This window comes from Amphiura filiformis, chromosome 20 (genome assembly GCF_039555335.1).
Source record: "Amphiura filiformis chromosome 20, Afil_fr2py, whole genome shotgun sequence".
Lineage (NCBI taxonomy): Eukaryota > Metazoa > Echinodermata > Ophiuroidea > Amphilepidida > Amphiuridae > Amphiura > Amphiura filiformis.
The window spans coordinates 14076223-14103688 of NC_092647.1; the positions used below are offsets into that span (position 1 = coordinate 14076223).

The 27466-nt window shown below is 36.0% G+C and overlaps 1 protein-coding gene across 1 annotated transcript; it reads right to left on the reverse strand.

Annotated features, from left to right (window-relative positions):
• Positions 1–621: 621 nt before the first annotated feature.
• On the reverse strand, positions 622–17402 carry LOC140142134 (uncharacterized; the record flags this gene model as incomplete). Its single annotated transcript, XM_072164100.1, has 3 exons — positions 622–4206; positions 12000–12118; positions 16324–17402. Coding segments are annotated over 3 exons (2445 nt in total), but the record flags the coding sequence as incomplete, so codon positions are not given.
• Between the last annotated feature and the right edge of the window lie 10064 nt (positions 17403–27466).

The following is a 27466-nucleotide window of genomic DNA, read 5'->3' on the forward strand; positions in this document are numbered from 1 at the left end:
AACGTGGTCAATTTACTTTGCATGATCCTCCGCTAGCTTGACTTCCTCGCATCCAAGCCTGTTCCGCAGAGCCCAAGTTTGCGTTATCCATCCGACACCACGTTGTGGTTGTGCACATGTGTCTGTTTTATATGTGACCCCTCAGCACAACTGAGCCCGGATGTCGCCAGTGCCACTATTGAGATATGCTCCATCGAACTTAACAATAAACAATAGGAAACAAAGGATTTATTGACTGTTTTATTGATTTTTCACTACTTAAATGTCAAGTACTATAGACATGATATACATCATTTTGAAGCTAATTTCAAGCAGAATATTTTGGTTGAATATCTCAAAAATGATGATTGGCGACTTCAGGGCTCAGTTGTGCTGAGAGGTCACATATGTGCGGTATCGCAATGAGCTGGTATTATAGCTTCAGTTGGATAACCGATTATAAAGGAAACGCAAGGAAACAATGGTATGTGGACCTTTGTTCACGAAATGAGACAATGGTCTGCTTTTTGTTAACCAGCATTCTTGAAAATGAGCAACATAATGATTGTTGACTTAATACGGTTTGGAAATAATTTCCTCATATTTTTGGTGTTATCTGTCGTTTACATATCCTTCCTAAAACACCAAAGTACGCATATTTCCAAACATCTAAATTAGCTAAAAATTTAGGACATGTTACAAAACTATATTTTCTACAATTTTAGAAGAGTACTTTTAATATTGGCTGGTTATTTTTCACACAGCGACGTTAACTAGGCAAATCCCCATACTTCTAACGTACGCTATTTGTAGAGGTCACGCGTCAATGGTAAGAGCACTGTGTATTGTGTATAGGAAAACGGACAGTAACTGCAGTATGTCTGATTTGGTGGTGTGATATCTTTACGATTACCCATTTATTCAATGCCTTCTTCGGTGACAGCGCCATCTTTACAAGCATCAAAGTGATAAAGCTTTACCACTGTAAATAGACCTGTATCATCCAAACAAACCATCGTTTGATGTATGTTAATTATCTTTTAATCATAATTGTTGTTTTAATGACGGTAGAGATCAATTGTATTTATGAATAAGTTACGAATGAGTGATCACATTAGAACAGTGGCGTAGCGACGGGTGGGAGTGCAGGGGGCACGTCCCATGGGCGCCACCCTTAGGGGCGTCGAATTGATCAATTCAGCATCGATTCTGCGCCCCTCCAAGTGATGGAAGTCAAAATTTTCGCGCGCATTTCAGCACAAAATCATTTCAAATATCAGTTTAAGACCGATATTCAACTTCATTATGACCAATATTAATTAGTGGTAGGCCCTATTTGTGCAAATTTTCACGCGCTCCACGCGCAATTGTTTCAAGAATCGGGGGGCGTCATTATGTATCCTAAGCCCTGTACGCCACAAGCCCTAGCTACGCCACTGCATTAGAAAGGTTTTGTAATAATAAATGAAAATGATCATTAAAAACCCTCTCCACACTGGTTCCAAATCTACATTTTCTTTAAAAATTCAAAAATGTCAGAAATGTGCATTGCCATAGATATGTCAAAAGACAGGCACAGTGTGCCAGCATGTTTCCAGGATTGTAGATACGATGCAACCCATGTTGTCAATGTTGGAGATGCTGCAGACGGCGCCAGGAGACGGCGGCCATATTGAATTTCACAGTTGAATTACAGAAATAATTATGACTTTTAGACATACGGTAAAAGTAAAAGACCTCTAGTGTGGAAGGATCTAATTGTCTGGGATCCACACTGCATGACTTTACTTTCAACATGTTTTTAAACTTTAACATGATTAAAAAAAATTTTGTTCGGTTACCCAGGTAACAAAACACCTGATATATGGCAATTTTTTACCCCTGGTCATGCTCACGGTGGAGACCAAAATTTGATTTATGCCTATAACGTTTTTTGAATCCTAATAATGAGCGAAGTACAATTAGCTCCATCTTCGCTTAATTTTGAAATTTGATTCCTGCGACCATTTTTGTTTTATGTAAATTAGCATTTTCCCTACTTCTTTTTTCTCCCCTTTTGATACGTTGTTGAGGAAGGTGCTTAGAGTTACTAGCAAGCAAACCCATTGTTCTAGTGTTTTCCAGGTTTATCCATTATTTTCCCTAAATTGACTAATCTAATAGTTTATGGGTTTGTTCATCTGTCTGAATAAAGCCTCCTTAGCATTTATAAGATTTGGTATGAATTTGTTCATGTGATTTAAGATATAGTCTTTATTAATATTGGTTTATTACTGTATAAAAATTGTATGTGTTTTGAAGTTACTTGACACTTTGAAGCCTTTATTGTAACACAAGGTTTCTCTTTGGTATGGATTCGTTTATGTCTTTTCAAACTACATAACACTATGAAGCCTTTATTACAGTATCGACTAGTAAGGTTTATCTAGTGGTATGGGTTCGTTCATGCTTTTTCAAGGTACTTGACTGTGTGAAGATTTTATTACAATGCTGACATCTGTAAGGCTTCTCTTTGGTAAGGGTTCGTGTATGTGTTTTTAAGTCACCTGACACTGTGAAGCCTTTTTTACAGTATTGGCATATGTAAGACTTCTTTTTCGTATGAATTTGTTTATGTCTTTCCAAGTGACCTGACTCTGCGAAGCATTTGTAGCAAAATTGCAATATGTAAGGCTTCTCTTTGGTATGGCTTCGTGTATGTCTTTTTAAGTGCCAAGACCGTGTGAAGCCTTTATTACAGTATTGGCATATGTACGGTTTCTCTTTGGTATGAATTCGTTTATGTTTTTCAAGTAGTCCGATTCTGCGTTTGGTGCAGTATTGGCATATCTAAGGCTTCTCTTTCGTATGAATTCGTTCATGTTTTTTCAAGTTAAAAGACTTTATGAAGCCTTTGTTGCAATACTGGCATATGTAAGGCTTCTCTTTGGTATGAATTCGTTCATGTGTTTTCAAGTTACTAGAAGATGTGAAGCTTTTATTACAATACTGACATTTGTAAGGCTTTCTTATGAATTCGTTCATGTTTTTTCAAATGACTAGACTGTGTGAAGCCTTTATTGCAGTATTGGCATATGTAAGGCTTCTCTTTGGTATGAATTCGTTCATGTGTTTTCAAGTAACATGACTGTGTGAAGCCTTTATTGCAATACTGACATGTGTAAGTTTTCTCTTTTGTATGAATTCGTTCATGTCTTTTCAAGTTACCTGACACTGTGAAGCCTTTATTACAGTATTGACATATGTAAGGCTTTTCTTTGGTATGGGTTCGTTCATGTACTTTCAAGCTACTAGACTGTGTGAAGCCTTTATTACAGTATTGGCATATGTAAGGCTTCTCATTGGTACTGATTGCTTCATGTCTTTTCAAGTGACCAAACGTTGTGAAGCCTTTATTACAGTATTGACATTTGTAAGGCTTTTCTTTGGTATGTAGTCGTTCATGTGTTTTCAATTCACAAGACTGTGTGAAGCCTATATTGCAGAATTGGCATATGAAAGGCTTCTCTTTGGTATGGGTTCGTTCATGTGTTTTCAAGTGACTAGACGTTGTGAAGCCTTTATTACAGTATTGACATATGTAAGGCTTCTCTTTATTACGTATTCGTTCATGTGTTTTCAATTCACAAGACTGTGTGAAGCCTTTATTACAGTATTGGCATATGTAAGGCTTCTCTTTGGTATGAATTCGTTCATGTGTTTTCAAGTGACTTGACTGCGTGAAGCCTTTATTGCAATACTGACATATGTAAGGCTTCTCTTTGGTATGGGTTCGTTCATGTCTTTTCAAGTGACTAGACGTTGTGAAGCCTTTATTACAGTATTGGCATATGTAAGGCTTCTCTTTGGTATTCTGTTCTTGTACATTTACCTCACTCCTGATTGGAAACATTGTATTATAATGTTGACCTTGGTCAAATACCAATTGCGAATCGTTCTCATTCGTTTGTTTGTTTGTTGAGTCATTTACACGTGCCCATTGGTCAGGAGATGGTGACGTCAGAAAACCATGCCTTCTACTATATTGGCTATTATTGGAGGTGTTTTTCTTTCTTCTTGGTATCGGTATCATCTTCTTCTTATAGTCATACCAGTATGTACGAATCCACTGCTCATGATGACGTAGATGACGCAGGTATCCAGGAGTATTATTAAAGAACCTTCTGCAATATTTACACACGTGAGGCATCAGGTACCCCCCTACTCGTGGCCTTCTTGGAAGCATTCCTGAAACGAATAATAAACATCAATCCATCTAATTGAGGCAAACATTTAGAGAATAAACGATATGAATTTTAATTTTGCCTATCCTCTACCCATGATAGACGACAGGCAGGTCCAATATTTTGAGTAGTGGATGCCGGCGCAGCCGGTATCCACTACGATAAAAATATTGGACCTGCCTGTCGTCTATCATAGGTAGAGGATAGGCAAAATAAAAATTCCTACCGTTTATTCTCATTCTTAGTCAGTTAAATATTATTTTAATAACTGTAAACAATTTTTGTTAAGCAAAAACTAAGTTACCGTCATAAAAACTCCCTCATTATAAAATGAACGAAACTTGTTTACAACTTCACGTATTCTGTTGCGCGTACTGCTAGCGCGTCGCGTATTCCGCACTAGTCTACGCATTACAGCGCAAAGCATACGCGCACCTCTACAAGCGTGTAAGGCATTATCGAGACGCATGATGACGTGGGGTCGTCTACGGCCTGATAAACGGCACCCGAAATCTTGCGATTGTCCAATCAAAAATGTGTCTACGAACTAGACCACTCCCACTGACTAAGAATGGCGAATCTTAGCGACCGGTGTCATTATTGGCCTACTCACTAATTCTACTTCAATTGACTTTTCCATCAATTTCATAAAATTTCTCAATTTTCCATATGTCTCATCGTACGGACAAAATACAATCAACAGAAATAGTAAAAGTTTGTTTTCGTTTCCTTCCAAGTCATTTCGGGTATTTCAGAGAAAGCGTGACCAAATGTTTAGCGTACTCGCCTTTAGCATGTTTGGTGCACCAGGTCCCGGGTTCAATTCCCAGCGGTGGCAAAAAAGTCTGAAGACGTGTATGTCTGTTAATTGAATTGGCAACATATTTCCGCTCTCCCCATGTTTTATTTAGAATTAGACATTGTGCCATGAGAGTACTCCGTTCTTCGGATGAAACATTAAGTCGACGGTCTCGCGTACAGAAACCCATACCAATACATGTGTCTCGCAGTCAGATTCAAAAAGAATATGGTGTTAACATCGGACTGTCCCAATCCGTATGTCGTGACCCAATGGAATATGCCGCCATTTCATTCTCGCGTACAGAGACCCATACCAATACATGTGTCGCAATCAGATTAAAAAAGAGTAGGGTGTTAACATCGGACTGTCCCAATCCGTATGTCGTGACCCAATGGTATATGCCGCCATTTCAGTCTCGTGTACAGAGACCCTTACCAATACATGTGTCGCAATCAGATTAAAAAAGAGTAGGGTATTAACATCGGACTGTCCCAATCCGTATGACATGACCCAATGGAATATGCCGCCATTTCATTCTCGCGTACAGAGACCCATACCAGTACATGTGTCGCAATCAGATTCAAAAAGAGTAGGGTATTAACATCGGACTGTCCCAATCCATATGACATGACCCAATGGAATATGCCGCCATTTCAGTGTCGTGTACAGAGACCCATACCAATACATGTGTCTCGCAGTCAGATTCAAAAAGAGTAGGGTGCTAACATCGGACTGTCCCAATCCGTATGTCGTGACCCAATGGTATATGCCGCCATTTCAGTATCGTATACAGAGACCCATACCAATACATGTGTCGCAATCAGATTCAAAAAGAGTAGGGTATTAACATCGGACTGTCCCAATCCGTATGACATGACCCAATGGAATATGCGGCCATTTCAGTGTCGTGTACAGAGACCCATACCAATACATGTGTCTCGCAGTCAGATTCAAAAAGAGTAGGGTGCTAACATTGGACTGTCCCAATCCGTATGTCGTGACCCAATGGTATATGCCGCCATTTCAGTATCGCATACAGAGACCCATACCAATACAAGTGTCTCGCAGTCAGATTCAAAAAGAGTAGGGTGTAACATCGGACTGTCCCAATCCGTATGACTTGACCCAATGGAATATGCCGCCATTTCAGTCTCGCGTACAGAGATCCATAGCAATACATGTGTCTCGCAGTCAGATTCAAAAAGAGTAGGGTGTTAACATCGGACTGTCCCAATCTGGATCCAGAGGAGTCAGAGGGGGTGGGGCCAATTTGGGGGAAACATGAAATATGCTGGAGCGTTTGCGCTACGCAGGGGATGTCTGAAAAAAAGTTAGAAACTTTTGGAAAATGAAGACCCAATTGAAGCCATTTGGTGGACCATTTTCCCAGCAAACACAAAACGTTTTCGACATCATTCGCAAAAGGTTATAAAAGGTTGTCAGAAAACGTTTAAATGTCGGGTTATATAAAGGGTACACTAATGGTGTAAAACGTTTTCATAACATTAAATAACATTTTTTTAGTCCAGGCAAAATAATAGTTGACCTCAAACAAATTGCAACAGAATTTTTTTACCACAATGCATTTCTACAATGTCTCTAGAATGACATACTAAAAGTCCCTAAATATCCAAGTGGTGGAAATATGCCTAATTTGCATAAATCCAAAATGGCCGCCAATTCACAGATTTTTCACTTTATTTTGAATGTACCACTCATCTTTTACAACTTTTAAGGTACTTAGATACCTAAAATGCTTATTCCAGAATGGATAATCAATTCATGTTTCACAGGTTTGCCAAATGTCTCAATATGGGTGCCTTAATTTGCATAAATCCAAAATGGCCGCCAATTTTGGGATATTTTATATTGATTTGGTCATCATTCCCAGTCTACACAACGTTTGTGGTAATTTAAATGTCTAAAATGCACATTTTAGGATCGGTAATATCTATGTATGTTTCGCAAGTGTGCAACGTGCCTTGATATATGTGCCCTAATTTGCATAAATCCAAAATGGCCTACAATTTTGGGACATTTTATATTGATTTGGTCACACTACAATGTTTGTGGTAATTTAAATACCTAAAATGCACATTGGGATGGGTAATGTCTATGTATGTTTCACAAGTGTGCAACATGTTTTTATATGTACGCCCTAATTTGCATAAATCCATAATTTTTGAACTGATTTTTTCATAATTTTCATATTACGTATCTTTTTTGTGTGTGTGTCTAAAATGCATGTTTCAGGATGGGTAATCTTAAAATATGTACCCCAAATGTTTCATATGCCATAATCTGTGTGCCTAATTACAAAGAGTGGCCAGTTACGGACTTTTCATATTGATTATAAAAAAAGTATAATACAAAATATCACACAGAACCCTCAGCTTTCATCCAGATTGGGGTACAGTTTGGTTGCAATCCTCAATATTACAATCTTGTAATAAGCACTTATGTGGCAAAGTCATCTTCAGTAGCATCAATTTCAATGTCTGGTGGTGGCGAGTTAGTGCACAAAGTGTCACGGCACTCAGTGCAGACTGCTGAACAAGGGAGGCCATACTTTTAGCATGTTCAGTTTTTGTTTGCGCAATCTTTCTTATATCCACATCTGATGACCTTAGATTGTGGTGTTGGTGGTTACTCGGTATGTAATGCAAGATTTTTGCAATCAACAAGGTGCCAACCCCAATCTTCTGGAAGTTAATTGTTTGCCAAGCCCTTCCACTCGAGTATTTGATAGTAGACACCCAGGAACTTCTTGAAATAGTCACGTGACAGCAGACCATTAATTAGCGATAAAGTGTCAAAGGCAACGAACTTTATGTTCTTCTATCATCACAGAGCACAACAGAGCGCACAGCACACCTGCTTATGTAGGGGAGAATGGAATGTCAGTGGTGTGTCATTGTATGTGCATATCTGCTTATGTAATTTACTGCACAGCAAACACAAATGTTTTACAGATAACATTTAAATGTCGGGTTATATAAAGGGTATAATAACGTTTTTTAAAACGTTATTAAAATAACATTCCAAAAACATTTTTGAAAACTTGGCACAAATCATTCTAAACAGAATGTTATTTTGGGGTTGAAAATATATTTTGCAAAAAAAATATTTGCCCAAAATATTTACAATAACGTTTTTAGAATGTTTTCACGACCTTTATACAACCCGACATTTAAATGTTATTAAAACGTTTTGTAAAAAACATTTTAAGAACATTTATGTGTTTGCTGGGTGCAAATATTTTAACATAATGTTATTTAAGTGTTGACAAAATATATGGCCAAAAATGTTTGCAAAAATAGTTTACAATGACATTTCGAAAACATTTTAAAAATATTGTTGTAGTGTGTTTTCATACAAAACGTTTATATAACCCGACATTTTAATGTTATTAAAACGTTTTTACCTAAACCAAAACCCAAAATATAACTTATTTAAAACGTTTTAAAAACGTTTTTGTGTTTGCTGGGTTGCCACTATTATTGTGTAAAATTTTAGTTTGAAAAAGCCTAAAATTTGCGAAAAGACAGCGCAATTGAAGCCATTTGTGGACAAGTTTTGACTTTTATTGTCTGAATTATTGCTTTATAATTATGTACCCATAACAGAAGGGGTGTCCTATAGGGAGAAAAGTTTGAAAATGAAGACCTCATTGAAGCCATTTGGTGGACTATTTTTGCACTATTATTGTGTAATCAAGATCAATCTCATCGACCGGAAAGTTTCAAAGTGAAAATTTCATAAACTTCCCTCTGATATTGCTGTACCTGCTGTGGTTCAGCAACAGTTTAAACTCCAAATATCATTATGTTTGGAGCTAGCAGTTTAATGAAGAAGATAATATTACTTACTTGGAAATAAAAAGAACTCTTCTTGGCTACAACTGTATGCAATCCACGCTTCTTTATTCTGATGCCCAAGTCGTTAGTTCTATATTGGTTCCAGGTTACGGTGTTAATTAACCTTCTGATGTTGACGTTAATGAAGTAAACAATTTTACCAGTGCCTTCTTGCTGCTGCAACTAAACAGTAGTTAGGTTGAAAATGCAGTAAGTACTGTTCGGTGAATAGCCGAAGTAGAATCTCTCAAATAAGCCTAATGAATGCTGTAACGCTACTATCTATGCTCAACTCTTCGATATCCAAATATGACCAAAGGTCGGGATCAAAGGTCGAATGCTTTGCAAAGAAATAAACTGTTTACGCATACACGATTATCAGTTACGTAATTATTGATTTAAGTAATGATTGTTTTATTATTGTTAGTGTTACGATAATTATGGGAACCAACGTGAGTTAATGAGATGAGAATATGATGTCAGGAATTGGAATTTAAGATTGTTATTATCTTGACAACAATAACGACTCAATTAAAGGGTATTTCGTGATCCTAGCATCCTCTTTTTATGACATTTTTCAGTAGATATCCATGAAAAAGCTTATTTCCAAAATTTCAGCTGATTCCGATTTTGCGTTTGCGAGTTAAGCATGATTTTGTGTATTACACTGCTCCATAGACAATGTGTTGACATTTCGTTCTGGTATACCAGCACGTATACCAGAACGAAATTCAAATTTCACGATATCTTTGCTAAACGAATTTATAATCTGCAAGAATTTTTTTGCACATAAACATTATGTAGCCAGAGGTTTCCAGTGATATAAAAATCTAAACTTTTTTTTTGTTTAGTGGGGGGATGATGCTGTGGATCACAAAATGCCCTTTTAATTGTCTATTCCAATGTTTACTAAACTTGAAAATGTGAAAGTAAATCTCATGAAAATAAAATGTCGTTTCGATCAATTTTTAATAATACATTTGAAAAATTATTTTCTGATATAAGCATGGTGTATGTTTTCAACATATAAAAATAAAATCTTGCTGGTAAAATAAAACGAAATAGATAACAAAAATAACATTAATTCAATTCAATTCAATTCAATTCAATTCAATTTTATTAAAAATTGAATTGGCCGTTGAAATGAAAGAAGACCTAAGTGTAATTCAAACTTTTGAAATCTAAGAAATTGCTTAAAAAGGTGAAAAAGTATCAATTTTTGGCCAAAATCACTAAAAACGTGCATTTTTTGCCTACTTATGGATTTCAGGAGGTCATAAGTCAAAAACCATGGCTCACAGAAAAATATTGTGATTGACCCTTTTTTTCCAAACATCCACCTTAATAGATTAATACACTTTTAATGAATAAAGCATAAGTCATTTTTCAAACAAATTCCCCTGTGAGTTGTTTTTTTTTTTTACTTGCACAAAGTCACCAAGAAATGGCATTTACACCCCGTCAAATACATTGAATTAAGTGATGAATTTGTTCAACGATATTAAAATAATATCTATGTGGCATGTGTTCTACACACTCCATTTAGGGGCCGTCCATAATTTTCGCCATTTTCACTTACGTACAAAGCGTACGTAACTTTTTACCCCCCTCCCTCCCTCGAGTTACGTACAAATAAAATGGCGAAGGATTTCCATGACTACTAATAGCAAAATTGAGATGTTGGCTTGGGGTTGTGGTTAGAGTTTAGGTTAGGGTTATATTACGGTGTTCCAGGAGGACAGTTAGTTCTGGATTAACATGATTAATATTTTTACAGATAAGTTGAGAAATGCTTTAAAAACTTCCTTTTTAAACCATATATTCATGAAAACGAAAGCCATCAATAAATTAAAACATAGCTTAAAATGCAGCCTGAATCTAAACTAAATGACTAATGCACTTTAAAATCTGCTGAACATCCTATACTCTCTTTTCCACTTAGAACTCCCGGGATCAAATCATAGGTGGAACCAAGGGGACATCCCTTTGACATGTTTGGTGTATGTTCTTGCAATTAAACTATGGGTTCCAAGATAGAAAATACTTTTTAAAGTATTTTGGTATGAAATAAATTGAGCATAATGTAAAATAGGACCATTGCTTCTGCATAGACTCAACATTAAAGCGAAAATCATTTTTTGCATGCATGTTAAAGAAATTGTTAAAACGAATTGAAAAATTTTACGGGTCAATTGGTTATGTAAAATATTGGAAAATAGCATAATAATTTTCACATTCATTTTTTTATTGCTCAAACAAATCGCCATTTTTCTTACGTACACATGCCCAGGATTTTTACCCCCTCCCTCCCTCTTACGTACGCTTTGTACGTAAGTAAAAATGGCGCAAATTATGGACGGCCCCTTAGTTTTAAAGATATAACCAGTTAAAAAGTGAAATTTTGGGGTAAAAATTACAAAAATTCTTAATGCTTTCGTAACCGTTGCCATGGAAAGGAATAGAACGCGCGGTTATAAATTTGCCATCATGTCAGAAAAGATTCTGCAGACTCTTCTGAACAATTTGATATAAGATTTGTCCATTTTATGTTGAAACATCTGTCCTATGAAACCATTAAATAGAGCGCTTTTTGCTTCATGGCCTCTATACCCTACAGAGGATAGCAAATTGGAATAATCAATGCTATCTACAGTAGATATCAAATGAAACTCATCAATGCTATCTACAGTAGATATCAAATGAAACTCATCAATGCTATCTACAGTAGATATCAAATGAAACTCATCAATGCTATCTACAGTAGATATCAAATGAAACTCATCAATGCTATCTACAGTAGATATCAAATGAAACTCATCAATGCTATCTTCAGTAGATATCAAATTAAAATCATCAATGTTATGATTGTTATCTACAGTAGATATCAAATTAAACTCATAAATGTTATCTACAGTAGATAGCAAATTGAACTCATCAATGCTATTTACAGTAGGCCCTAGATAGCAAATTGAATTCATCAATACTTTCTACAGCCAATAGCAAAGTGGAATCATTAAATTATGCTATCTACAGTAGAAATTGTACCTGTACAGGTACTCAGTGTGTACTTGTGCAGGCGGTCATAATAGGAATCTCGTATAGTGTATTATAGTTGTACACCAAGGCTCTAACGATTACCCATTTGTTCAATGCCTTCTTTGGTGACAGCGCCATCATTAAAACCACGAATTACTATTTTACAAGCATCAAAGTGATAAAAGCTTTGTCGTTCTCTTTTGTATATCGTAAATATAAAACTGTATCATGCAAAGTTCAAATTATTTTAATATAAGCACTGCATGTAACAAAATCAATTTATCCATCGTTTGATGTATGTTAATTATTTTTTAATCATAATTGTTGTTTTAATGACGGTAGAGATGAATTGTAATTATGAATAAGTTATGGATGAGTGATCACATTCGCTTTGAATAAAATTATGATAAATATTGAATGAAAGGAAGGTTTTGTAATAAGATCATTAAAAACTCTCTCCACATGGCTGTCGTTGACAGACAACAAGTTCTAAATTTTCCATAAAAATGTCAGAATTGTGCATTTCAATGACCATATTTGGAATCGGCATGAGACGTGCATTGGTTCAGTGGTTTTTGAGATAGCTCTTGATATTTTGATAAAATATCTTAAAACTTATGCCTAACTTCTGGGAATGGTTCCTAGCAAGGTTAAGTGAAAGAAACCTCAAGAAACTCCAATTTCTTGGAATTGTTTGATATGAAAGGAGGGTATGATTTTTTTGTATTAGTTTAAGTATTTCCTAACCTCTCTTAGCCACAGGGTTGGCTACAAAATCACAGAGTATACCTTAACCTTAGGATAAACTGGCATGAGTGCGCCGACCCCAGGTTTTCAACAGTTCAGGATTGTTTCTGGACGGAGGTCGGGTGAAAAACGAAATTACGTTTACATGACTTTGTCGAAATTCGTCGTGTGACAAGAATGAGTATATAGATGACTAGGGGGAAGCTTACTTATTTGTGTCTTCTATACTATCCATCATATACCCTAGGCCCTGCATAACGAAATTCAACAATATTCAATATCCAAAGCAATATCCTCACTACAATAGGCCCCCAAAACAGAACTCCCACCCCAAATAATCGCAAATTGACACGAAAGCTTCATTCCATGAAGCATTTCTCTCGTATTTGATCATCTTCTACTCTTCCCTAAAAAATTATTATAATACCAAATCGAATCACCATGGAATTCACCGTATCCCGTCCAGCTCACATTGGGCGCCCCATTCCTTTTTTAAAGGAATTTTTATTATGTTGAAGCTATGGCTAGCACGCAGAACAGTAAACTCGTTTTGTGATTCCCTGACAGGGTTTGCCTATTCCTGGCTTGATCTTCAAGTGCGAGTTAGAAAAAAATAACAATATCATGATATTGAATATAAAAATACAAACATCGTATATAAAAGAAGTGATTAGCTTTATTTTTGGTAATTTTCAAAATATTTTAGTTTCACAAGTAAAAAAATACTTAAAACAAAAGTAGTTTTGAAACTTTCAACAGAAACTAATGGAGGAAAATTTTCATTTACCATGCAAATATTTGATCTGTTAACGATCTGTTACCATAGGTAGAGTGACTGGCTGATTGTCTTCTTCACACCTGCATGGTGTTGGTGTTTCTAGAAGACTTTTGTAAACTTTTGGAAGATCTCGGCCCCGTCTCTGTTTAATTTGACTTGTTGTTCCTTCTTTATGTTTTCTTCCAAAAATTTACGAAAGTCTGAATGTATAAACAACAGTTGAATTTAAATATTTAGCTACTATTTGGAGAAAAAAAACAGGGAATCCAGCACCTTTAATTTCAATATGGGGGCAACTGTTTGAAAAAGGAGGAAACAAGTTGATTTTCTTGCATTAATAATCATAGTCTTGCCACAAGTCTGGATGACAAAATAGGCATACAATACAACAGAAATGATTTTGAAACAGGTCTGTATTCAATGTATTTCTTATTGGCCCTACCTTTAGGTAATAGTGCAGCAGAATGGTGACACTATTGTGTACTTGAGCAGAAAAGGACATGATTTGGCGCAGATGTAGCTCTAAGACTATGCCATAGTCGAATTTTATTAAAAATATGTTATTATTGTCATCAATAGTAAAATGGTCATAAAGAATTAAGAATATCAGATGATTAGTGACAATAAAAGTAATTGAATGCATAATTATAATGGGCTCACTTTAATACTGAACAATTCTGATTTTGGAATCTACCAGTTTATTGATAGCGAACCACGAAAATCCGACTATGGACTTTGAATATTAAGCAGAACTTTGCCCCGGGACTTTGCTCTCTAAAAACACACTGTCAAGCATACTTGTTTATCAGTACATTAACCACAAGTACTAAGCATGGTATAGTACAAGACGCGCTAGATGTTTGATGAGAGATTCAACAACTCTTCCTATACCTTTGTACAGGAGCCAACCGTTGTTAAACCGTGATGAACCCACACATTTACTGTAGCGTATACACGAACGCGAGCGAGACTACGCGTTACGCGAGAGCGCGTAAAATTCGTCATGCCTGGAACCTTTGTGCGTATGCCAGCTTACAAGTTGAATTCAGTATTTTTCAGGTAGCGGCTAAACATTGCCGTTTTATTCTGTAGTTTTATTGCTGATATCAAAAGAGAAATCATCGAAGTTTTTGTAAGGCTGAGTGGTAATGATTAACTGACATTCCTCGTAAAATATAATCGTGAATTATAAGATATTTAGCTTCTTTTCGTTGTTGGAAAACGGCTGCCCGAGCGAAGTAAACCACGCAGACGCGCCGGACGCGAGTTGTTAAACGGTGATGAACAACGGTGAAACATGATTGAATCCCTAATTAACTTTCGCGTCAACACAAAAGCGCCGCAAATACCACAGATAGTTGTGTACGGTGTAGTTAATGGTAATGGCGCGGGCCCGCAAGATTTAAACCATAGCGAGATATGGGCGACCAATCACAAGGCAGATTCATTTAAAGATGCATTACATCATGGCCAATTTTAGTTAGGCCAGAAATTGGCCTAACTCTGCATAGAGTCCCGTGTTAAAAATCTTAACTGCAAGACAAAGTCAGTAATCCACTTGGGAAGCTAACAAACAAAGGGAGTGCGGCGACTAAAAAGATCAGATGGCCCATTCCATGTCAACTCCAGGGATGTGCACCGCAGCACCTCTTCAATTTTTGTCATTTTCTGTGTGGTGGTAGATAGTGATGAGAAATTAAAATCCTGAAAATTTGAGCTTCATACTCCATTTCGTTTTCCCGTGGCATCAATTTGAAATTTAGGGGGGTCAGCGTAAAAAATGTGTCGCAACGCGAAAGACGATGTTTGGAGGTCCATAAATGTATAAAGGGAACCCTTTAAAACTGTGAAAAGTATGTATCATGGGGTACTTTTTGGTGTAGAATTCAAATCTGCTATCAGAAAACTTGTAACTCCTTTACTTTAAAAGATATAGGGCCCTCAAAATGCAACTTCGTCCAACCAGGACCAACTTTGGTGGGGTCAGAACTCCAAAAGTAAAAATAATTTTAGCGTCAATTTTTTTGCCAGTCAGAGCCCTTTGGTAGGACATTACTCTTATCCAATATTGAGCATATTAGAATACATTTAGCTGAGATATTACCCATGCAAAACCACTTTTTTTACATTTTGACCCCCCTGAAAACCAATGTCAGACAATTTGCCCCACCATCAACTTCAGGTATGTTGAAGATATGTTCTTGGACAACATTTCTGAGAGATATTGGCTTTGGTTCTTGATGGCTTCAACACATTAGTAAGGTTTGCCTTCTCCATAGAGTTGTACATGAAATCATTATACATGCAAAATCAAAAATGTGTACAACTCTATGGAGAAGGCAAACTGTGAGAGGACTTTATGCAGAGGGTATAAAAGTCTTCGGTGGACTTCGCTGAACGGTGATCTTCGCAGGACAAGTGAACATGGTGAATCAGGATATACATCAAGAACATTGAGAACTTTACAAGACTTTTACAATCAATAACAACAAGAAGGCTGCTGGATAAGTAACTTTGCTAAAGAGTGTACTAGTATATGTATGATTTATTTTATGTGTTTCACACAATTATTGTTAAAACATACTTTTCGTTTGATTAAAAGACTCAGATATTGTTCACTTAATTAATCAGTGTGTTTTATTTTGGGAAAAGGGTGTTTTTGGCCTTGAGGTATTATTAACGACTCCTAACAATGACAGTGTGAAGCCTTTGTTACAATACTAACATTTTTAAGGCTTCTCTTTGGTATGAATTCGTCCACGTGCTTTCAAGTTACCTGACACTGAGCACCGAAAATGCTCATGATTTACAATGTTTATCTAAATATGTTTTTTATGCAATGAAAATTAGAGATTCGATTTAATTAGATTATGTTATTGATGTTTTGTTTGTATTATGTACTAAATATATTGTATTGTGGGCCTGTGGCCTTGAATTACATGATAATAATGAACTGAACTGAACTGAATTGAACTGACACTGTGAAGATTATTATAACTACCTGACTGTGCAAAGCCAGACATATGTAAAGCGTCTCTTTTGTTTCGTTCATGTCTTTTCAAGTTACTTGACTGTGCGAAGCCTTTATTACAGTATTGGCATATGTAAGACTTCTCTTTGGTATGGATTAGTTCATGTGCTTTCAAGCGACCTAAGTGTTTGTAAACTTTGTTGCAATACTGACATTTGTAAGGCGTCTTTTTGATATGGATTCGTTCATGTCTTTTCATGTTATTGAACTGTATGAAGCCTTTGTTACAGTATTGACATATGTAAGGCTTCTCTTTCGTATGAATTCGTTCATGTTTTTTCAAGTTACATGACATTGTGAAGCCTTTGCTGCAGTATTGGCATATGTAAGGCTTCTCTTCATGCTCTTTTGTCATGTTGGTGTGGGTTGCTTCATGCGTTTTCAAGTTACCAGACGTTCTAAAGCCTTTATCACAGTATTGACAAATGTAAGGCTTCTCTTTGGTATGTATTAGTTCGTGTGTTTTCAAGTGACTAGACGTTCTGAAGCATTTATTACAGTACTGACATGTGAAAGGCTTCTCATTGGTATGGATTGCTTCATGTCTTTTCAAGCTGCCAGACGTTGTGAATCCTTTATTACAATACTGACATTTGTAAGGCTTCTCTTTGGTATGGGTTCGTTCATGTGTTTTCAAGTGACTAGAATGTGTGAATCCTTGATTACAGTATTGACATATGTAAGTTTTCTCTTTCGTATGAATTCGTTCATGTATTTTCAATTCACAAGACTGTGTGAAGCCTTTATTGCAGTATTGGCATATGTAAGGCGTCACTTTGGTATGGAGTAGTTCGTGTCTTTTCTGGTGACTTGACTGTGCGAAGCCTCTGTTGCAGTATTGGCATATGAAAGGCTTCTCTTTGGTATGAGTTCGTTCATGTGTTTTCAAGTGACCAGACTGTGTGAAGCCTTTGTCGCAGTATTGACATATATAAGTCTTCTCTTTGGTATGGATTCGCTCATGGGTTTTCAAGTTACCAGACGATGTGAAGCCTTTATTACAGTATTGACATATGTAAGGCGTCTCTTTGGTATGTATTAGTTCATGTGTTTTCAAGTTACCAGACGATGTGAAGCCTTTGTTGCAGTATTGGCATATGTAAGGCTTCTCTTTGGTATTATTCTGTTCTTGTACCTGACTCCTGATTGAAAACGTTGTCTCATAATGCTGACCTTGGTAAGATGTCAATTGCGAATCGTTCTCATTCATTTGCTTGCTTGATGTCCATTGGTCAAGAGATGGTGACGTCAGAAAACCATGTCTTCTACTATCTTGGCTATTATTGGAGGTGTTTTTCTTTCTTCTTGATATCGGTATCATCTTCTTCTTATAGTCATACCAGTATACACGAATCCGCAGCTCATGATGACGTAGATGACGCAGATATCGATGTGTATTATTAAAAACCTTCTGCAATATTTACACTCATGCGGTATCAGATACCCCCATACTCGTGGCCTTCTCGGAAACATTCCTGAAACGAATAATAAACATCAATCCATCTATAATTGAGACAAACATTGGCTAATCTTTATTGGGTTACTTTGATTAATTCAACTTAAGGGGGTACTACACCCTTGGCTAATTTTGTGCCTATTTTTGCATTTTTCTCAAAAATTATAGCGCATTGGCGACAAGTGAGATACATGTATGTATATTATAGGGGCAAGGACTACAACTACTGCACTGGAAATTTTATTTCAGCACAGACAACAGTTGTGGAGTTACATTCAAAAATGAGGGAACACTAATATTTGGTCAATAAATCAATAACTACTTGCTTTGAGTTGCTGAATTTTCAGTACAGTAGTTGTAGTCCTTGCCCCTATAATATACACATCTTACTTGTCACCAATGTGCTATAATTTTTGAGAAAAATGCAAAAATAGGCACACAATTGGCCAGGGGTGTAGTACCCCCTTAATAGACCTTTTCATATATTTCACTATACTTTCCGCAATCCAAACTGTCTCATCCTATGGACAAATACAATTAACAGAAATAGTTGTTGTTGTTGTTGTCTTTTTTTCATTGTTGTTGTTATTGTTGGGGTTTTTTTTTACTACAAAGTTAGGGAGCGATCGTTATTTACAACAGGGGGAATGGTCATTTTGAGGGGAACCGGACATTTTATGGGGGATCTTGAGGGTGGGAGAGACCCAATAGGAAATGTGTCTCACAGACATATTCCAAAAAGTAGGGTGTTAACACCGGACTGTCCCAATAAGCATGTCGTGACCCACACACATTGTCAGTCCAAATAAGGCCCTTTTCACCTAGATCATGGACCAAAATAGTGTAAAATACAAAATCCCAATAAGGCCTTTTTGGAAGCTCAAAGACTTTACAAATACAAGTACATTTTCTCTAAAAATTCCGGTATCTTCCGATAATAATGATGCAACCGTCAAAATGATATAACCGGGATATATTTTTCGTTTGCCCCCCCCCACCCCCGACTAAGAAAGCTGGCTACGCCACTGATTTGGACAGTGTGTTTCCTTACACATACACTCCTATTTCAGATTGGTCAAATTTAACACGGAATTGGTCAAATTTAACACAGAAAATAAATCCATGCGGGGAAACCACAAGTTATTGGTCAAAATGACACAGTTAAATGTGTCAAATGGAATAACATGGAAAATTGTTTTAAAAAATAACAAAAATTCTGTGTTAAACTTACCAATTTCTATGTTAAAAATGATTCGGAATAATAGTCAAATTGATATGACAATTAAAGGGGTCGTTGTTTTGGGTCATAATGATTCAATTCTGTGTCAAATATCCGTGCTTAAAAGTATAGTCACATATTTCAGGCTCATTCCGGACATGAAATGACCAAGAAAATGATCCCTATGACACAACTATTTGTGAAATATAAATGACACAGAATATTTAACACATCTCAAATAAGAATGTAGGCGTTTTTATTCAATTTATATTCAAAATATGATTTATTCCGTTGTAATAACATGAGATGAGAGAGCGATCTCATTAGACTATGCCATAGTCGAATTTTGATAAAAATATGTTATTAATCACGATAAGAGCATTCCCTTGAACTCAAAATTATACTGATGTTTATTAAAATTATAGTGTTCAATAGTAAAATGGTCATGATTGATCGCGAAAGCCCGAGCAAAAAAAATCCAGGGAGCTAACAAACAGAGGGAGTACGATGGTGACTGAAAATATCAGATGTGAAAATCTATCAATTGCTCACAAATTAATACAAATCAGCATTTTATGCTTAAATGTAATAGCCAGAGTATGCAAAATGGGCAAGTGGACTCGGAGAAGTCTACGATCTCATCAATCGGAAAGTTTGAATGTTGAGGAACGAACTTCATACATTTCTGTCATATCATATTTCTGTCCCTGTTGTAGTTGAGCAACATAATTAATAATTTTATTATGTTTGAAACTAGTGAGTTAAGGGATCTGGAATGAGCGTTTTGAGCATTTCGACAGTATTTTTTGTGGGACATGAGAGCACATCAGACATATCGAATTGCATTCTGAATACGAAGAATGTCTTTCTGATATCAAATAATGTTTTTAATTTTTTGAAATTCACGATATAATACATTGATATTTTTCACATTTTTGATATATAACAGTCTTCGAAGTAAATTTTATAAATCTAATGATATATTCTTAAAGTGTATGTAGCTGGGGGGAAAGCCGAAGATCAATTGAAAATTATGACCATTAATATTGAAGATATGGATTTTCCCCAAAAAGAAAAAATCCATATCTTCAATATAAAAGGTCAAAATTTTCAATTGATTGTCAGCTTTTCATCCCACCTATATACACCTTAAGTATAAATCATCAGATTTATAAAGTTTACTTCGAGTACTGTTAGTCTACTGTTAAATATCAAAAATATCAATTTTAAATCACTTGCCATACATTATATTATATTATATTAGGCCCTACATTGCAAATTTCAAAAATCTTGATATCAGGGAGAAGGACATTCTTCGTATTCAAAATGCAATTCGATATGTCTGATGTGTTCTTATGTCCCACAATAAATACTGTCTAAACGCTCATACCCCATCCCTTAAAAGAAGAAGATATTACTCACTTGGCTACTGTTTACAATGCAATCTACGCTTCTTTATTCTATGCCCAAATCGTTGTTATACCGTATATTGGTTTCAGGTTACGTGGTAAATTCCACCTCAGTTCTGTACGACGGTAATGAAGTAAAGAATTATACCAGTGCACTCTTACTACTGCTGCTAAACAGTATTTGGTTGAAAAGACAGTACTGTTCGGTGAATAGTCGATAATACTCTATAATACTATACTGTATAGTACTAATGATTGTTGTTATGTGGTTATTGCTGCTTCCTACTGCTTCCTTTATCTTCTTCCTTAAATCTTCTTCGATATCAGGTTATGACCAAAGGTCGGGTTCAAAGGTCGAATGCTACGCAAATAAATTAACCATTCACGCATACAAAATTACCATTGAATCAGTTACGTAATTGTTTGTTTTACTTGTTAATGCTACGATATGGGACTCAACGTAAGTTAATGAGATGAGAATGATGACCTCAGAAACACAAATAGGGCCTAAGTTATATTTTGGGTTTTGCTTTATATTGGTGAACGTTTTAATAATATTAAATGTCGGGTTTATAAAGGTCATGAAAACGTGTTTGCAAATATTATGTTAAAATATTTGCAATATATGTTATCAAAAATGCTTTTTAATGTAATGAAAACGTTTTATATATACCCTTTTATATAACCCGACATTTAAATGTTTTCAGACAATCTTTTATAACCTTTTGCGAATGATGTCCAAACGTTTTGTGTAAACATCTTGACAAAACAACCGACTCAAAGTAGCCATTCCATTGTTTTCCTTTAGACATCCTTTCGATCAAATTTTCAAGTTAGTTAATTGTATTCCTGATGTGATATAAGCATGGTGTATTAAAGTATTTAGCATTAATAATTGTGACTTTTAGAAATAAAATTAAGAGAAATCAATTTTATGTTCGTACCAGTCATTTTCTTACATATCATAAAGGATAAAAAATAAATTATGAATGGAACTTTTGAAACAAAATAAAAAACAGAGATAACTGGTTTAGCCGTTATTGATAATGTGCGTATTTTTAATTAAGTGATTTGTCAAACGAAACCGACAAAATGAACACTCTTCCAAAAGTCCCAAACGAACACGTGTTGGATTTTAATATTCACACATTTGTCACCTTGTTCTACAAATGTCACTAAACTGTTAAAACTTCTTTTCAGCTTTAACTTATCCAAGAAATTCGGATTTTTCCCCCAGTCCCGAGTGACTTTTATTCCTGGTATAGCTACATGAATAAGTACGTTGCAGTACCACTTTACAGTGGTACATTTTACCAATTACCACCTCAATAACCTCATCCCAATGGCATACTCCAATAACCTCAATTAAATAATCATAGTGCAAAATTTGACCTCAAGTTGCAGAGTACGAGTTTTTGTACCCAATGGTCATTCAATGAATATACAAATGTATTGGGGTTAAAGAATTGTGCCCCTTATAGATGAGCATGTTGTGGATCCTAGTGAAAGTTAGTCAAAATGTTTTATCGACAAGGTGGAAGTATCAAGTCCAAAATTATACCTTCAGTTTTTCAGAAAGATTTCCATTGCATTAGCAATATTAAATTAGTATAACAAATAATAACATAGCTAACATTGGCATAGTGTCTCTTAAAATGACATTTCAAGTTTGGGGCCAAAAACAATCAATTTAGTTATTTTTACGGAATGAATCAGAGTGAAACGTCTAACTAATAAAGAGTCATCTGTGCGTAAAATTAATTTGTAAGGTGCAACATCTGACGCCAAATTTGACTCCTATATCTAAATTCCTTGTTGTTTTGCGTGTCAAGCGCGATGTGACCAAACGCATATTGTAAAAATCAAAAATTAACAATTCAATCTAACGTGCGCGTTACAGCGTGACAAATGGGGTATAGTCTGACTACCTACCATGTAAATGATGTTTCATACTAGATAATGCCCTGACTATTGCCTTAGGATATTTTTTTATTTTGTTTTGTTAAAATTTTGTTTATTGCTTGTTTTGTCATTTTCCATTATAAGCAAACAATAACGACGTTAAACAAGGAAAGACACAAACACACACACAGGTAATCTTGGTTAACAATAAAATACGCGATATAGCAGCAGCAACAACCAACTGAGGGAGCTGTCTTCCCTTCCTTGACTCACTTTTTTTTTTTTTTTATCTTTGGACAGCCATAGTGTTATATTACAAAATATAAATTATGGCTGATTTTATGATATACAATTTTTTAACATCAGAAAAGACAGAACAAAACGAACATAGACAACAATGAAACAGACAAAAGGACAAGTTTCCCATGTTATTTTCATTAGACGTGCACAGACTGTGAAAAAAAAAAAAGAGGTTTAAAGGAGAGGAAATGCAAATAAAAATAGGTTGGCAGGCAAATTTACCTCAATCCTCATTAAGGTCAAACGAACATTTCTTAAAATGTTTGCCCAATTTACATTTACTTTCTGCGATCCTATACTCAGTATTAAGTTTCATTCTCACAAAGTTTATAAACATGATAAAAGCTTGGAAACTGGGAGAGGTCTTTTGAAATTTACATCTATGAATAAACATTAATCCCAAACATTTTTTGGTAGTTAGCAATTGTAATATTATCACCAGTTTTGCTTTCAATAAATTGGGTCAGACTGTTCCACAAGCATTTGATTTTATCACAATCACAAAATAATTGCACCAAGGATTCCTCAGAATTATTACAAAAAGAACAAAGTGGGGAATCAGTTCTACCAATTTTATGAAGGAATTTGTTTGTACAAATTGCTCTGTGAAACAGTTTAAAGTAAAAAGCCCTAAGTTCCTTGACTCACTTCTTACAAACAGAAGACAATCTCTGTTCCAAAGGGCTTATTTTTGGATCGCATTTGCTCATCTTTTTAACATAACAATGGCTCATTACATTTTTTCAAGACGTTACTATTTGCTGAATCGGCTTCTGTCAACTCGACTATACTATGGGTCGTTTTTGTTTTGTTTTTTTGTTTGTTTTTTGCTTGTTTAGATTATTACTAGCACTATTCGCTATCGTAGACATGACGTCATATTGGTGACCCCGGGGCGTTACCATAGCAACCGGATCACGCTTTCATGAGAATCGCAATGGCGATATCTATGTATGGAATTTATTTATCAAATGTTTAAATTGCCAGTCATATTTAAGAACTGAAACCTCATGATTTCAGAAGGAAAACGTCTTGCAAAAGCTTACTAGACAATGAAACCCATAAGAAATGGCTAAAACTTGATTTTCAAACAGCAGAATATCGACGTGTACAGCGTAGATACCGCTTGATCCATCACTACGGAAGTTGTTGTGACCTCGGCAGGAAGTGACGTCGGACTACGACAGCGAATTGCATGTCAGTCCGAAAACCCGTTAGGGTGTAGGTTAGGGTAAGGGATAGGGTTAACCCTTTCGGGTTTTCAGACTGGCAGGGGTTCGAATTCACGGTGTTTCGGACTGACGAGGTGTCCCCTTGCAAGAGCCCAAATTGGCATTTTAAAGCTAGATGAATGGATCATATTTTTGGATGTTAAGAATGGGTTAAATTTGTTCAATTTGGGTCGATTGTTAACCCACTGTCGTCAGAGGGCAAAGAGGGCAGCTGCCCCCCTGTGAAAAGTCTTCCCACCTGTCCCCCTCTGTGGGATGGTGCCCCCCCCCCCCGATATTTATGATTTTGAGGCCCTTGTACATTTTGACCATTTTCGACAATGTTTGCCTTCTTAAAATTTGTCTTGCCCTTCTCCCCTTTGCCCACCCTCTGAAAAGTTGCTGGCTACGCCACTGCTGTCGGCACACCTGTACCACGTTTGGATCAAATACCCCCCACCCCCCACCCACATATGAAAAAAGGTGATCAAGTGGAGCAATTCACTCCTAAATTAGTAACATTTCACTCGTTTTACATCTTTAGATACTACATGTATAGGCAGGCCTTATTTATATTTAGATATTACTCCTTTGTTTAGAATTGTTACATCTCTTTAACATTATTATCCGCGGTTGATTTGCTGACAAATCTACCGTGATTAAGATACATGTAACTAAGTTGCGACTAATGATTTAACACATTATCTGCCGTAATTCATCGACTTTACCTTCCCATGAATATATGTTGTTTACGTACAACACAATACATACAAAAACAAAATTTGTCGCATAGTTGTGAACGACATTGCCTGTGAACCGTAGCGCGGAATATCCCACGTGAAATCAGGTTGAAAACTTTACTGCTGACTCTTTCGCTAGCTCTCTTCACGCTGGAGTGGCTGAATTTACGCATCAACTGAAGTGAAAGTCTACTTTTTGAAATTCCCATTTAAATTTTTTTAAACAAGTTTGGAAGTTAAATACGGCATAAAAGTGATTGTAAATTGATATGCCTGGTATTGAAATGGTGATTCATTAATATGTTCTCAATCAGGTTGCAGTTGCCGCCAAATTATCGTTGAAAAACGCAATCACATGCGTTCTCGTTCTTTGAGGGACGGCGGATAAGAGTTGTCTCGTTGAGTCAAGAATCATAGAACAAAGAATAATTGTCGTTATTGTTGCTGCTGTTGTCGTTGTTGTTGTTGTTGTTGTTTACTGCTTTTGTTTTGCTTGCTGTAGTAGTTGGTGTTGGTACAGACGTTGTTCTTGCAGCTGTTGCTGATGTTCCCATTGTTGTTGCTGTTGTTGTGGTCGTCTTCTTCGTCGTTCTCCTTTCACTATACTCCTCATCTTAACCTCTTTTCTCAACTTCTTTCAGATACAACTTGACCTTGTTGACAAATTTTTCAGCAGGGGAGGCTCAAGATCTGGCATAAGACTGTTTTACTTAAGCATGTTAACATATTGAAAGACCTCGTATATCCCCTACAACATGAAATTGTTTTGCGTTGTTTTACTTTATATTTCCAATGTGATGGAAAATGCCTTAAAAACCTATCTGCAACGTTACCCAAAATGTCGTTGAATTTGAAAACATGAAAAACAGTGCGGCCTTTGACATGCTTAATGACATGTACCTCAACACACAAACTTAGCCTGTGTCTACTAGTATAACCTTGCCATGATGAGCAGCGATCAACACTCGATTAATTTTCTTAACACCTTACCAAGCGAGACCCGATCATTTTTGATATAATACGTTCACTCTTCCGACTCACGCGACTTCTAGGTATAAGGGCGATTTGTTGGCATGGCCAAGTGGCAATTATCTTATTGTTTCTGAATTGCCAAGGCGTATTACCACAGTCAAGTTATTAAGCAACTAAAGCAAGTGAACATAACTAATTGGGATATTTGTATATTTACAAGTTGTTCACGGTAGATATTTCACACAAAAACTAAAAGTTTATACCACGTTTCGTGAATCATTCACCATAGAGTCAGTCTTGTTCTAGGTGTAACACAGGGCTCGCAGAATGGCTTGCCCGCCTGCCAGGGACGCGTAATTTCTTTCTGCAATCATAATGGGCCGCAATATGATAACACATAATAGGCCAACATACATGTAAGTATGAGACCATATATAACACGAGTGTATTGCCATTATTATTTCCTCTTACTTAATAAAATAAAAAGTAATTTACTAGAATTAAAATTCTACAACGGTTTACCTGGGGTTCGAACCCACACTCTATGCATTAAAAGTCAAATGCCTACACCACTGTGCTATGGGTCGTTGTGCCAGAAAGGTGTTTGTTTATCATACTTATTGATTATGTAATAAAGTGCATACACACAATATACGTACTATTACTAGTATATTAGGGCTATAAATACGTATATCATCTCCTAATCCTAACCCTAACCCCAACCCTAATCCTAAACCCTTTACCCTAATCCTAACCCTAATCCTAATCCTAACCCTAACCATAACCATAAACCCTAACCTTAAACCCTAACTCTAACCATAAACCCTAATCCTAACCCCAACCCTAAGATCCTAACCCTAAGACCCTAACCCTAAGACCCTAACCCTAAGACCCTAACCCTAACAATAATGTAACTTCCCTCGGACTATGCGGTTAGTTATATATTGCGGCCCATTATGGTTGCAGAAAGAAATTAAGGGCCCTTGACAATTAAAATTTAACGTCGGGCAACCAAAAATATAGACTGACATGCCCGACAAGCAACTGCATGTAAAATGACGGATGATGATTACAAATATGCACTTTTATGTTTAAAAATCAAGAAATCCCAAATGTTTCCATCTCAGAATTTCATGTAGGTAAAACAAACCATAGTACCATATGGCATCGCATTAGCTCGCATTTGAATAATCTTAGTGCAAAGCGTTACGTTCATCATGTTCAGTTTGTTTGATTTAAGAAATAAATGTACAGTATATTGTATATACACTTTAGATCTAAATGATCAGTAAGATTAGTTTCAAACAAATCAACCCTATTTCAAAATGTATATGCAAACTCCTCGAAATCATAATCATTCAGAGATCAGCATGGATTCAACGCAGGACGATAATGCGAGACTCAACTATAATTTTTGATGATATCGTGGAAATATGGAGCAGCGTACTAAATGAAAGAGCAGGGCCATGTTGTCTACTTCGATTTTGGAAAGGCGTTTGATAGTGTTCCATCAACTTCTAAAGACAGGTTGGAGTTGCTTTGGCAGATTCAAAAGTGTTAAAAATTGCTTAGAACATTACTTAAGGGGTTGGTCACCCACCCTTGAACAGTATTTTTTGTTGGGCCTTAGAGCACATCAGACATGTCAAATCGCATTCTCAATCATGAATACAAGGGACTTCTGATATCAAATAATTTTGATTTTTGTTTAAACTCGCGATATAATACAAGTTTTATGATAAATTATTAAAATTTGATATCTTTGATATTTAAAAGTCCTCGAAATCTAATGATATTTCATTGA